Source organism: Oryzias latipes, chromosome 8 (genome assembly GCF_053564925.1).
Source record: "Oryzias latipes strain Hd-rR chromosome 8, Olatipes_Hd-rR_3.1".
Taxonomy (NCBI): Eukaryota; Metazoa; Chordata; class Actinopteri; order Beloniformes; family Adrianichthyidae; genus Oryzias; species Oryzias latipes.
Genome location: NC_136244.1, coordinates 12,670,575 through 12,684,211, shown reverse-complemented (window position 1 = coordinate 12,684,211; position 13,637 = coordinate 12,670,575). Strand labels below are relative to the sequence as shown.

The 13,637-nt window shown below is 34.6% G+C and overlaps 1 long non-coding RNA gene and 1 gene segment (V, D, J or C); one reads left to right on the top strand and one right to left on the bottom strand.

Moving 5' to 3' along the window:
• The window catches only part of LOC105354605 (Ig mu chain C region membrane-bound form-like), a 139,600-nt gene that overhangs the window by 40,228 nt on the left and 85,735 nt on the right, over nucleotides 1–13,637 (top strand). The window contains 4 exon segments of the C gene segment in view: nucleotides 2,180–2,482; nucleotides 3,539–3,889; nucleotides 5,522–5,667; nucleotides 6,298–6,339. Coding sequence covers nucleotides 2,180–2,482; nucleotides 3,539–3,889; nucleotides 5,522–5,667; nucleotides 6,298–6,306 — 809 coding nt within the window.
• LOC144994285 (uncharacterized) lies at nucleotides 10,073–12,875 on the bottom strand. The gene is made up of 2 exons (XR_013657740.1): nucleotides 12,527–12,875; nucleotides 10,073–10,308 (listed from the first exon to the last, which is right to left on the bottom strand). It is a non-coding gene; the product is annotated as an uncharacterized LOC144994285 (long non-coding RNA).

The window sequence follows — 13,637 nt, the reverse complement described above, 5'->3', positions numbered from 1 at the left end:
AATAACAGTTAATTTTTGTACTAAACTACTAACTGGTCAATGATAGACCTGAACAATAATGTGTCTTGGGTCTGTAGAAAACTGAACAGGTTTTAGCATGGAGTAGTTGATAGTTTGTTTTACCGTGACTACGCTTTTGACTACTGGGGTAAAGGCACCACGGTCACCGTCACTTCAGGTAAGACCAATAATCATTTATGATTTAACATTAGTAGTTTAACAATATTTTGCTTTTAAATGTTTGTCTCCACAAACAACTGGCTGTCAATAGGTCAAAAAATATATTTTTATTACTTAAGCGTTTGTGAACATTTACAGTGTTCTTCTGAATCAAAAATGAATATTTAGCAGGGTTTTTTTGGGGGGGCTTTGAATTCTCTACAAATTAAAGTTTCCAAAGAGAAAATCAGTAAAACATAGCAAAGAGGTTTTTGTTGGGGAAGTCACAGACTTGTTTTACTGTGATAACTGGGCTTTTGACTATTGGGGAAAAGGCACAACGGTGACGGTTTCTGCAGGTAAGATTTTTCTGTTTTCTTTAGAATGTGGATTAGGATTAATTTAAATTGTAAAAGTTATTTTATGATTTGTTCTAAAGCTTGTAAATATTTCAATTTTTAGAGAATGTTTTTGCCTAAAATCGAATTTATTGATGTTTTTAAAGTGTGTAAAAGTTTACTTTAAAAAGAGTAGCAGTGCGAATGAGAATGAATCGTAGTCACAATGAGTTTCTACACTAAGAGTCCAGTAGATTCAGCACTATGTAGCTGGTATGCTTTTGACTATTGGGGAAAAGGCACAGTGGTAACAATAACATCAGGTAAGACCTTTTCTTTTATAAATATAAAACATTATGTACTTTAAAAATGTAATATCAAATTGTGTAAAATTGCCCGTTTTTTCCCGAAAATAAAATCTTTTTTTACTGTGATTTAAAATATAGTACAATTTACATTGGTATAAAAGTTTTAATTAAGATCCATAACAATATTTTACTGTTGATTTGAATTGTTTAGATTTTAATTTTTAGAATAATGATAGTTTAGTCTTAAAGAAACTATTCAGTCATTATTGGTAGTGACCTTTTTACACTGAGAGTCAAGCAGATTGAGCACTGTGTTACTACGGAGCTTTTGACTATTGGGGAAAAGGTACAATGGTGACTGTTTCTTCAGGTAAGATCTATTTAAAATGTGCTGCCAGCCCAATATTACACTTTATAATTCTGATTTATTTGATTTTGTATATTTTTGTTTTAAAGAGTTTTAGAGTAAACAGATTCTGAGTATTCTTATTGTCATACAGAAATGAATTTCTGCTTAAAATGATACACACTAAATTTTTTAATGCATTTTAGAGAAAGAGATAGATTTTTCTTAAAATATGATTTTAATGATTGATGAATGCTGCAGTCACCATTAGTAGAGTTGCCTTTTTACTCTGAGAGTCAAGCAGATTGAGCACTGTGTTACTATGAAGCTTTTGACTATTGGGGAAAAGGTACAATGGTGAGATCTGTGTTTCATTTATTACAGAAGTCAAATTAATTAACGTTGAATATTTTACAAGATTTTGATTAAAGATCTTTTCATGGAAGTTTGAGAAACAACAGCAACAAAATATTCTTTAATCTGTATTCAGAGTGAATTAAAAGTGTTAATACAACTCAGGAATAATAACGTAATACATGTCATGAATTGTTGGAGGTATTTTAGGAGGGTGAAATTGTATACAAGAAAAAAGTAGTGTTATTTTAAAGGGGATTTAAAAATATTTAGTTTTTTTTTTGTTTCCATTTGGTCTGCGTGCTGTGCAAAGTCAAATAAATTAATGTAAAAATTCATTTTTATAAGGTTTTGATTAAAATTCTTTTCTTGTTAGTTTTAGAAACAACAATAATAAACGTTTTTTGGTCAGTGTTCAGAGTAAATTACTTGTGTTAATACTAAATGTTGTGAATTGTTGGGAGATTTTTTAGGAGGGTGAAATTACAAAAAAGAAAAAGGGTTCGTTTTTTCCCCCAAACAGGATTTAAAACTATTTTGTTGTTTCTTTGTTTCAGTTTGGTCTGTGTGCTTTGAACAAATTAGATAAATAAAAAAAATGTGTTTCTCTGTCTTGATAGATTAGGAATTGTATATTTTGTTGTTTTAATTCTTCATTCCTTTGTTTTCTTCAGCCACTCCTACTCAGGCTCCAACGGCCGTGATTGGTCTGATGCCATGCGGCCCTCAAAGTAGAGACACGGTCACTCTTGGCTGTCTTGCCACTGGTTTCACCCCCTCTTCATTGACTTTCTCGTGGACTCAGGGCGGCAACAATTTGGAAAATATCACACAGTACCCTTCAATGCTGAAAAATGACAAATATTTTGGAATCAGTCAGGTTCAAGTCAGCCGACAGGACTGGGACGCCAAAAAGACTTTCAAGTGTGTTGCCAATCATGTAGGAGAGAGAACAACGTCTCCTATTACTAAGCCAGGTAATTTTGTTTTATAAGTCGCTATCAGCTTTTGTTAAATAGAGTTACAATTAATGAATACATTTTTACATTTTTATAAAATGTTATGAACAAATTACTGAAAGAAAATTGACAAGTTTTAGAGAAATATTTAAAGGATTAAGATTATAAATGTGAAGAAACAACTGAAGGTTTTGGCAACACTCTTAATGTGAATTCTTTGCTTTCGGTATAATTTAGACCTTAAGAAATAAAAGCTTTAGTAAATGATGTATTAATATTTTAATATTCTTTTATCAAACACATTTTTCAAAGTAATATAGAATTTTGACCATAATTAGAGATAAATAAACCTAGTCTCTCTTTCTCTAGTCATTTTAACTTCCATAAATTTGTTTAATAATTAGCTTTAATTACTGCATCATTACTATATTTTTTATATATATTGATTTTTCAGGACTTATTTGATCATATTCTTGCAACAAACCATTTTCTATAAATGTAAAAATTATTACAGAAATGTAATGAAAGAAAGTAAAAAATGTGTAATTTTTTGTGCAAAAAACTTTAATTGAAAAGAAAAATTGAAATTTCTTTTTGCAAAATTATAGCAAAAAAAAAAAAAAAAAAAAACGGGGAATTCAAAAAGACATTCAGTGTCTGTATTTCCCTTCACAGATAAGCAGTTTGTTTCTGTGTTTTAATGTCTTTGAATAATATTCCTCATAACTGTGACCTTTGTTTCTGTTTCACTGTTTGCTGTTAATTAACATTATTAACAATGACTTTAAATATATGTTTGCTTTCCAGTCATTGTCAGTATATATGCAGAAGTCAGAATCAATGCTCTCCCATGATTTACAAAGTCTCACATTAAAGTCACAACAAAATCATAATAATATAATTAATTTAAAGAGCATCATAATTATCAGTTTGCTGAAAGTCGTGATTAATATTTTTAAAAATCTTCAATATTATAAAAAAAACTGTCATTTTCTGATCATCTGCATATATATTTGCACAAAAAAGTTCTTTGCTTCTGCAAAAATCTGTTTGTGTCTGTGTTTGTTTTTTCAGATGTCCTGTTTAGGTCGCCCAATCTCACAACAAGTTTTTTCCTTGATGAAGAAAAGCAACAGGCTTCTTTCTACTGCTTTGCCAAAGATTTTTCTCCTAGGACCCATGAGATCATTTGGCAGAAAGTTGGCAGTGAAAAAGCCAGCATCCTTGATGAGACCAGTGTTTTCTCAGAGGGAAGAAATGACACAAATGGAGCTAAGCTGTATTCTGCAGCAAGTTTGCTCACAGTAAACCCCACTGAGCTGACTTCTGGAGCAACATTTACATGTGTGTTCAAGGGGAAAGGTGTGAACAATACTGACGTGTTGGAAAAGGCTAATGCCACCTACAAGGAAGAATCTTCTGGAGGTAAGTGGAACATCCAGCTGCAATGATTGAACATCTAGGTTCTGATCGATAACTTTTCATTTGTCCTTCATTCAGGAAGTGCAGGATGTACTCAGGCAGCTGTAGACTTAAAAATCATTGGCCCTACATACAGGGACATTCTTGTAAAACAAAGTGGAAAAATAACATGCCAAATTCAAGTAAATAACGGTCGGCTTGAAAAGATTTTTTGGGAGAATCAAGATAACGTAGAAATGGCTGGAACTGTAAAGACTGAAGGGTTAAAAAAGAAGGAGGAGCTTGTGCTTGACATCACATATGATGAATGGCATCAGGGAGTCGAACGCTACTGTGTTGTCCAACATAAAGACATTCTTTTCCCATTCAAGATCCAATACAAGAGACAAAACAGTACGATCACTTCTTCTACATTTTGACATTCACACATGTTTTGAATCCTTTACAGTCAGAACAAATGATGACAGTTGTGTCAGTCAGTTGTTTATTTCCTCTGTTTTCTGGTACTTGCAGGCGGACCTGTTCAGCGTCCTTCAGTGTTTATGTTGCCTCCTGTAGAACATGCTAAAAACAAAGAGGTGACCCTGACTTGCTCTGTGAAAGACTTCTTCCCTGAGGAGGTATTCGTAGCTTGGCTTGTTGATGATGATGTAGTAGACTCAAAGTACAAGACCAGTACCACCAGTCCAGTAGAGAAAGAAGGATCTTACTTGGTTTACAGCCAGTTAACCCTCACAGATGATCAGTGGAAACAGTCTGGTGTGGTGTACAGCTGTGCTGTTTACCACGAGTCCATTACCAACTCCACCAGATCCATTGTCAGATCCATTGGTTTCAGCACAGCTGATAAAAACAACCTGGTCAACCTCAACCTGAACATCTCTGAAAAGTGCAAGGCGTAGTAGATGTTGTTTGTTGTTGTCTACTTTTTCTTTCCTGTTTGTACTTTGTGATGAGTCATTGTGTTGTGTTTGATTGCAGATTAAAAACTAAAAAAAAAACACAGTTCATGTTTGTTGTCTGTTGTTGTTAAAAGTATAAAAGTTTGACCTTCTATGAAGTCACAGTGCTGTGATGTGAGACACTGTTACACTAGTGTACATTTTGAACACACTGATCTTTCAGCATCACACTTTACTCTCCAGAACACCACAATCTTCCTGAATACAACAATATTGTGTTTTTCTTATTTTCCAGCAGAGTGTTAACAAAGCTTGTGTGTGTCTGTGTGCCTGTGTGTCTTCTACTGGGTCTTGCACCCCCAACTAGACAAATCCTCTAACTCTGGTCTCTCAGTTACTGAACAGACTCACTCTGTGAGTTTACTGACTAACAAGCCAAGTCATGCAAACCAAACCAAGAATGACGTTTCTCAAGAACAAGTCAGGATCATTAGCTGACTGAATGAAGGAGAAAACACTGATCAGGATCATGTAAACACATGCAGGACAGTTGAAGATGATGGGACATTCACAGTAGAGACACTAACTGATGCCATTCCAGATTAAAGCCACTTTGCTCTTTGGGACAGGACAGGTTCTAGTGTTGACTTAGAAAAGGAGCATTCTAGAAATACTGGGAACAGTCTGTGAAGTGTGGATGATCCCAACAGTTCATTGATTTGTTACTTTGCAGTCCCACCAGAGTTTCTGAATGAAACTGTTTGCTCCTGCAAAGAGGAGATGGAAGCAGAGGAAGATCACATGGCAAACACAGCTCTGACCTTCATCTTCCTCTTCATCATGACTTTGTTGTTCTCTGTTGGAACCACATTGTCAAAGGTAAATGCTTCATTTGTTTATAACAGGCTCAGAGTTTTTTTTTGCTCAAAGAGAAAAAAAACTTATTTAAAGATATTTAAAAGAGGTTAAATTATTACAAAGTCAGCATTAAAAAATATTTTTGGTGTTAAAGTATATTCAATAAAACTTAATGTAGAAAATAAACATTTTATGAACTATATTTCCAACATTTATTACTTATATACCTAGCATGATGAGATTGTTTTCTCTAAAGCATCAGGAAATAAAAAATCATGTTTCAGCTTCAGAAGTTTTTATAAATATGTCAACATCATTCCTGAGGCTGAAAACTCAACAAAAGCTAAATAAAAAAATCACGTTAGATATTAGTCTCAAAAATATTTTATTATTTTTGAAGGAAGGAATATGACATACATGATAAATACATGGTAAAAACCGGATAAATATATTTATTTCTCATTTTCATTTTAAAAACGATTTTATTAAAAGTAATAAAATAGTAATTTTTAATGCTATCCTTTCACTTTTTGTTACATTTTTTAATCAGCAATTTAAAATTAGAGACAAAGATGTAATTCACAGCTAAAGATTGTTGAACAAAATTTTTTAGTATCATCATTAAAACGTTTTTTTTTTCTCCTTTTACAGATCAAATGAAAAAAAGGATCAGAAAGATCTTTACAATTTTTTTCCACCATTTTCTTTTCTTCATTGTTTTTCTTTTAAACTGATTTAATCCTGTAAGTAATCTCTTTTTTTATTTTAACTTTTAAGTCTTTGTATCTTTTCCTGATTTAAATAAAATAGTAAAAAATGATTTATTTGCTCCTCCATCTTTTTCTGGTGTTTCATTTTTGTGAAGTTCTTCATGTTTATGCATTTGTAGATAGATTTATAGACAAATGTTGTCAGTGTTTGGTTGATTTCATGTAACATTTTGTGTTTTATCTTTTCTGAAGTTTCATCAAACCACCAACAGCTGGAGTCAGCGGTCCATTACTCAGTTTGCAAATTTTACAGTCGATAACTTTTTCAGTCTAGAATTACTTGACAGTTGAAGTCAAACCTTTGACAAAGCTCATGTAAATGAAGATGAGATATTTGCATCTTCTCTGTTTCTGTTCCTGGCATAACCACACCTCACACCTGCAGTCTGCCATGCTCTGCTGCTCTTTCTGTCCTTTCACTTCTGTCTTTCTGGACTTTTTTGGGAGCTGGGTGTTGAACAAAGCTTCCTCTAACTGAATAACCGGATCTCTCTGTCCTGTCGAGCTCAACGTCTGTGAAACTGACTTTCAGTTGTGTTTTTGCAAACCTCTTTAACACCAAACTGTGTAAAAGTACAACTATGCCGTAAACATAAACACAAAAAAATTACACTTAGAACTGAGACTACAAACTAAAACATGAAGGTTAGTATGAATGAGTTTAAATCAGCTTTTAAATAATCAGTGCTGAAATTCAGAAGGACAAATGCAAAAACATGTCATCTCTTTTCTATCACAGAGCTGCGCGTTGTTTCTCCAAACATCAGCCTGTTTCCTGTTTGGGAAGGTGAATTTGGAGTCTCACAGGTCAGACTCATCTGCACCCTGAACGGTTACTTTCCCAAAAACCTGAGTGTGGAGTGGCAGCAGAACAAGCAGCAGCTGACACAGATCCAGCCCACAGAAAGACATCTGCAGAGTGTGGAGGGGGGAGAGAAGACCTACAGTCTGACCTCTGAGATTGAGCCAAACATGGAAGAGTGGACAAGAGGCTCCAATTTTACCTGCAAGTTCATTCACAAGGAGAACAAGGATGAAAAGACAACAAGTATTTGTCACAGTAAGTGTGAGGAAACACTTGAATCACTATTTTGATCAGTGTTATCAGAAGGTCATTGATATTTGTGAACAAACTCATGATTCCTGCAGTCTTTGGATCCAATCCTCCTTCCATTCATGTGGAGATTCCCAGCTTCAAGACAGTGATGATGACCAACTCTGATGTGAAAGCTAGATGCTTCATCCACAATGTTGATGCTAAGCTGGTCTGGCTGATGGACGGGGAACAACCATCCACTGACAGAGTGAATGAATTCTCAAACAAAACCACTTTAATCAGTGAACTGACAGTTCCATCCAGCAGCTGGAAAAACCTGAAACTTCTGAAATGTAAAGTTCAGCATCACTGCTTTTCTGCTGAGAAGACTGTAGAGATTTCAGGTGAGAAGATCAACTATCATCTGTGTTGTGTAACCAACTTCCTATTTGAAGTACATTGCAGATTACTCGTTACTTTTTTCAGTTAAATCTCTCTTTACAATTTTAACATGTCAGAAATGTAAAGTGTCATTTCACTACTTTCTTACTTTAAAGTCACTTTGATCATAAATCCTATCCAGAACACAACAATATTAAATGACATATTTAGCACTAAACATTTTCAATTTTGTTGAGGGGCGGCATGGTGGAATAAAAACTTCTATGAATAAAGTTTATTTTTGGTAAAGTGGAGCTAAGATCCTAGAGCAAGAAAATATGACAGGTTTAACCACAAACAATTCCAGAATGTCAAAAATACTGTAGATGTAACGTGAATAATTGGTTATTTTACTGATTATTCTGGGTGTTTTATGGTAGATTGGCAGGATTTTTAAAATACAATCCATATCCTTTATATTAGACTATTTATAACTTAACTCTTAATCCAGAAAGTCTAACAAAGTGAACTTGTGACTTTTCAAAGTGTCTATCAATAAATCTTTAATGTTCAAGCTTTGGCTTTACTGAACTATTTCTACCCATTTGAGCTCACTATTTTATGACTGAAACACAATCAGATAACTGGTTAAAAGGTGACTCAATAATGTCTTCTGGTTTACTAGAACACCTCACTTAAATGTTAGTTGTAAACCAGTGATGGAAAAAATCCACTAGTTAGTCACAGTGGTTCTAAATCTTCACAGCTTAACTGGTTAACTGGTGCCCAAAAAGGCTGACGAAAATGTTTTTTAATAAAAACAGGTTCAAAATTCTACACTTGTGTTGAAACAACAAAAAGACTGACAATTACTGGTTTAGTGAAAAAACAGGAACATTTATTAATGATTACAAAGAATGAAGAAAGTATTTGGGTCTACGAAGCCAAACAGGAGATTTGGCTCAATAATTTCATTCTAAAAAACCCAAAGTTACTTAGAACTGATGACTGTTAGCAGCTGTTTTTAATCTATTAAAGCCTCATAGTTTCTATCATCCTTCAGGTTCTGCAGTTTCAGCTCCTCATGTGGACATCAGGAGATCTCTGTCAGACCTGCAGACAGAAAACAATGATGTGAAGCTGCACTGTGACCTTTCACAGCTCTCCTCACAGCACCTCTATGTCACACTTCAGTCCAAAGGAGCTGACATTTCTGACAAACAGTATGTTGATCTTCCTGAAGCTCCAGCCTCACATACAGTCAGTGTCAGCTTCTCTGTTCCTCACATCGACTGGAAGAGTGACCAGAGTTTCACCTGCAAAGTCCATCAAGGCTTTTCCAGCCAGTCTTTTGAGTCCAAAGCTATCAGTGTTTTTGGTGAGAATGGTTCTTTTCTAGAAAAAGCAGAAATCTAACAAAAGTCTTCACTGACTGAATCCTTCATGTGTTTTTCTCTACATTCTAATCAGTGGATCCATCAGTAGAAGTCCTTCAGGTCTCCAGTAAAGAGTCAGGACAACACAAACTCCTGTGTTCTGCATCAGGCTTTAATCCACAAATTAGTTGGTTTTCTGACTCAGAGTCCAAATCAGCATCAAGCACAGACATCAGCATGGATACAAATGGACGTGTGACTGTAATCAGTCGACTGGATGTTCTTCAGACAGAGTGGAAAACAGGGAAGACCTTCACCTGTGAAGTGGTTGACAGGTTTCTAAATAAACGTGACAGAAAGGACATCAGCCTCTGTTCAGGTAAAAACAGAACTGATTTGGAAATGATCAATAAATATTAAAGAATGGACTTTTACTTTTGTCTCCTTCACTCTTTTTAGACCTTAATCCTCCAACTGTGAGGATTGTGGAACCAAGTGCTGCTGAACTCTCCGTGTCTGACATTCTCACACTAACCTGCTTAGTTTCTGGTTATTTCCCATCTAACATCTCGGTGCATTGGAAGGAGAATGGTCAGAAAGTCTCATCTTCTCGTTACATTAACAGTCCTTCATTCAAGGATCCAGACAGCAGCTCTTATTCAATGAGCAGCAGACTGAATGTGTCTCAAACTAATGACAAGAAGTCAACTTATACTTGTGTTGTGAGACATGAATCCTCCAACAGTCCATTTGAAAGCAGTATAAAGGATGTTTTTGGTGAGATTACAGTTCATTTTCAGAATGAACATTCCTAAAAACTCCATTGGTTTCCTCCAAACATTTGATTCTGACCTGTTTCCTCAGCCTCAGTGACCCACAGTGAACCATCAGCCGTCCTGCTCCAGGGTTCAAATGAACTTGTGTGTCTGGTCTTTGGCTTCAGCCCTGCATCCATTAACATCACCTGGATTGCTGATGGAAGCACAGAGCTGTAGAACTACAATAATAGTCATCCCCACAGAGGCCCGGATGGAAAGTTCAGCATCCAAAGCTTCCTCCGTCTGTCTCCAGTTGACTCCTTACCCGGGGTGACCATCACCTGCAGGGTGACACATGGAAACACCACTCTGTCTGTGAATGTCTCCAAAACAGGTCACACTGATGCTCTGTCTTCACCTCTATTAAAAACTACATCCGTCACATGACTTTTGTGGTGGAATCTCTTTGTTCCACTGTAAGAATCAAAGCAACAATGAAGTAACAGATGTGCTTCTGCTTCTTTCACAGACACGGTGGAACTCTGTCATTTCTTTGATGACATCCTGCATGCTGATGTGAGCCAAGACACAGTCATGCAAGCTTGGGGCATGGCTATTTTCTTCCTCCTTTTATTCTTCATCTCCATCATCTTTTCTGCTGTCACCACAGCTTTAAAGGTAAAAATCATCAGCAGTCATTCTGTTCTAGTCTTGTATGAATGTGACTCTAATGAATTTATTAAACAATGAAACATGTTTTTCATCACAGTCTCCAGATGTTTGAAACAATATCTGTGTTTTTCTTTTCAGATTAAATGAAGATGTGAAAGAGACAGATCTCTTTTTCTGCAGGCATCTCAGGATTTTTGATGACATTTGACCTGTTTTTATTCAGTTTCAAAGATTTTATATCTTACATGTATTTTTCTATGTGCTTTATTGTTATGATGAAAGATGACTCAATATTACTTGAATCTCTTTTTTTTCAATTTTGTATTCATTGTCGCTTGTAAAACAAACAAACAAATAAATAAATAAACTTTAAAGAGTTGTCTCATAAATTTATCTTATTTATAAATTTTAAAGATAAATAATATCACACTAAATGTTGCTAATAACATTTAAAGACAATTATCACAGTTAGTATTAACAGTCATAGACAGTCATTTCTTTTTTACATGAAACACCTTTATGTAAGAACAGAATAAGGTGCAAGTTTCAATATTTTCACAAGTCGGAGACAAAAATCCGGAGAAGCTTTTGTATCTGGACACATTTTCATGAAAGGTAAATCTTTGAATCCTTGGTAATTTTTCAGCACATTTTTATGTGAGAATACTACACAATGTAAATAAATTACCATTTTTATGATATCCACATAATTTATATCTGAAGATTTGTGTTTGAGAATAATTATTAAACTAGTTTAGGTTTTGAGATAAGACCACAAGATTCTTGTGTTGTATTTTTCTCATAAAATGGCTTCTTTAAAACACATTTTGAAGACTTTTTTACACAAAAATCCAATCATATAAACAATTGTTGATGATTCTTGAATAGATGCTAAACTATCACCTAGAGAAAGGTCAATCTATTTCAAACAGCAAATATTGAATCATTACCTTTAAAAAAGTTTATAAGAATAAATCCTAATAGAAACCGTTCAGTCATCCATCCATTTTATTTCTTTTTGGAGTCACTGTGTTGCTGCACCCAATTCCAGCTGCTACTGGGTGAAGGTGGGGTACAGCCTGGACAGGTCCATCACAGTTTATGCCAAAGTTTTACAAGAACATTTTATATGACCTAAATGTTTTATAGATTCTTATTTTAATTTTTTTTTTTTTTTACATGAGATTGGAATGAGTCTATACAGTAAATTCAGAAGAATTAAATAAAGACAATCACATTTTTAGACATTGTAATAATAAATTTCACCTTTTATTTTACACAAAAAAGAAATACTTTGATGCACTTTTCTGCTGATTTGAATTAAACATGTTAATAAGTAAACAAAATAAATATCACAATAACAACAATTGACTTTAAACTCCAAAGTTGGAAATAATAAATTGTTGAATACGGTAATCTGAATTGTCAATAGATGTTGTACTTTCTCTTCCTGTAACACCAGGGGGCAGCAGTGTTCTTTCTTCAACACTAACTTGCATTACAGCAGTTGTTCATTTAACTGTCAAATACAATCTTAACCTAATTCAGTTCCTATTTATTCACTGATTTTTTTATTTAAATTTTTTTATTTTATTTTATGTTATTTTAAACAAACTCCCAAATATAAATATTTTTTAACCATTTGGTATTTTCCCTTTTTTTTTGCATTTGTTTAAGTTGAATCAGGATGTGGGAGGAGTTTACTTAAAATATGCCAAGACGCAGATTTGAATGCATATTTAACGAGCATCAATGTTTTTCTAAGCAGACAGTCAACATGGCTCACAGAGAAATCCCTTTGTTTGTGTTTGTTCTGCTTGTTTTGAGCAGTGCTGAAGTTTGGAGCATTACAGCAGTTAAAACACCTGGAGAGTCCCACAGACTCACCTGTACAACATCTGGATTTGACTTTAGAGGCTCAGTGTGGAACTGGATCAGACAGACTCCTGGGAAAGGACTGGAGTGGATCTCTTTGGTGCACACATCCAGCAGCCCTATCTATTACTCAGAGTCAGTGAAGAACAGATTTACCATCTCCAGAGATGACTCCAGCAGTAAAGTCTATCTGCAGATGAGCAATCTGAAGGCAGAAGACACAGCTATGTATTACTGTGCAGAAGAGACACACTGACTGAAGTGTTTGAAGAGTCACACACAAACTATTTCCTCTGTTTACAACTGAAACAGGAGCTGGAGAGTGTCTGTGTTGGTTTAAAAATCACAAACTACAAATGATTGTCAGGAATGGGAGGTGAAGGACTCAAAGAGTAGATCAGGGTTGACTAAAACTTTAATTAATAGGCTTAAAAGAAAAATTAAGCTGACAAAATCAAACTGAAACTCATATAAATGAATGAAGAAACTAAAGGTGACCTGACCAGGATGTACTAAAAACTTTATTAGATGAATTCTGATTATTACAAACAGAAACAGCTCAATAAATGAAAACTTGGTGCAGACAGTGACAGCCTAAAAGTCAAGATTTTGATCCAATCGTTGATTTTTTGGGGTTTGTGATTCATTTCAATCATTAATTGTAGTTAATACAGTAAAATCTCACACTGATTTAAAAAACACAAAGAAATGATGAAATGCATAGATAAAAAACAAACAAAAAAACAAAGACACACTTCAGTCACATTTGCTTAATTAAATATATTTATTATTAACTTAGGTTAAGTAGAGCTTGATTTATTGCTTAAAAAAGATTGGGAAGAATTGAGTTTATATAATCCCAACCTTACTTTTTAAATTGTAGTAATCCGGCTTGATCAGATAGATTCTCTGATTTCTAAGCTTTTATTAACTTTCATGGCTAGCGGGGAAAACAGACCCAGATGCTGGAACCCGGAAGAACACACAGGTGAGTAAGATGGTGAGTTAAGAGTTTTACTATTCAGTTCTTGGTTTTTGTAGATGTTTGGGCGGAGTTGTAACGTTCGAGGGGATCCCACGATGATTATGGAACGTGTCTGCGGCCCATGGCGTCACTGGTGGA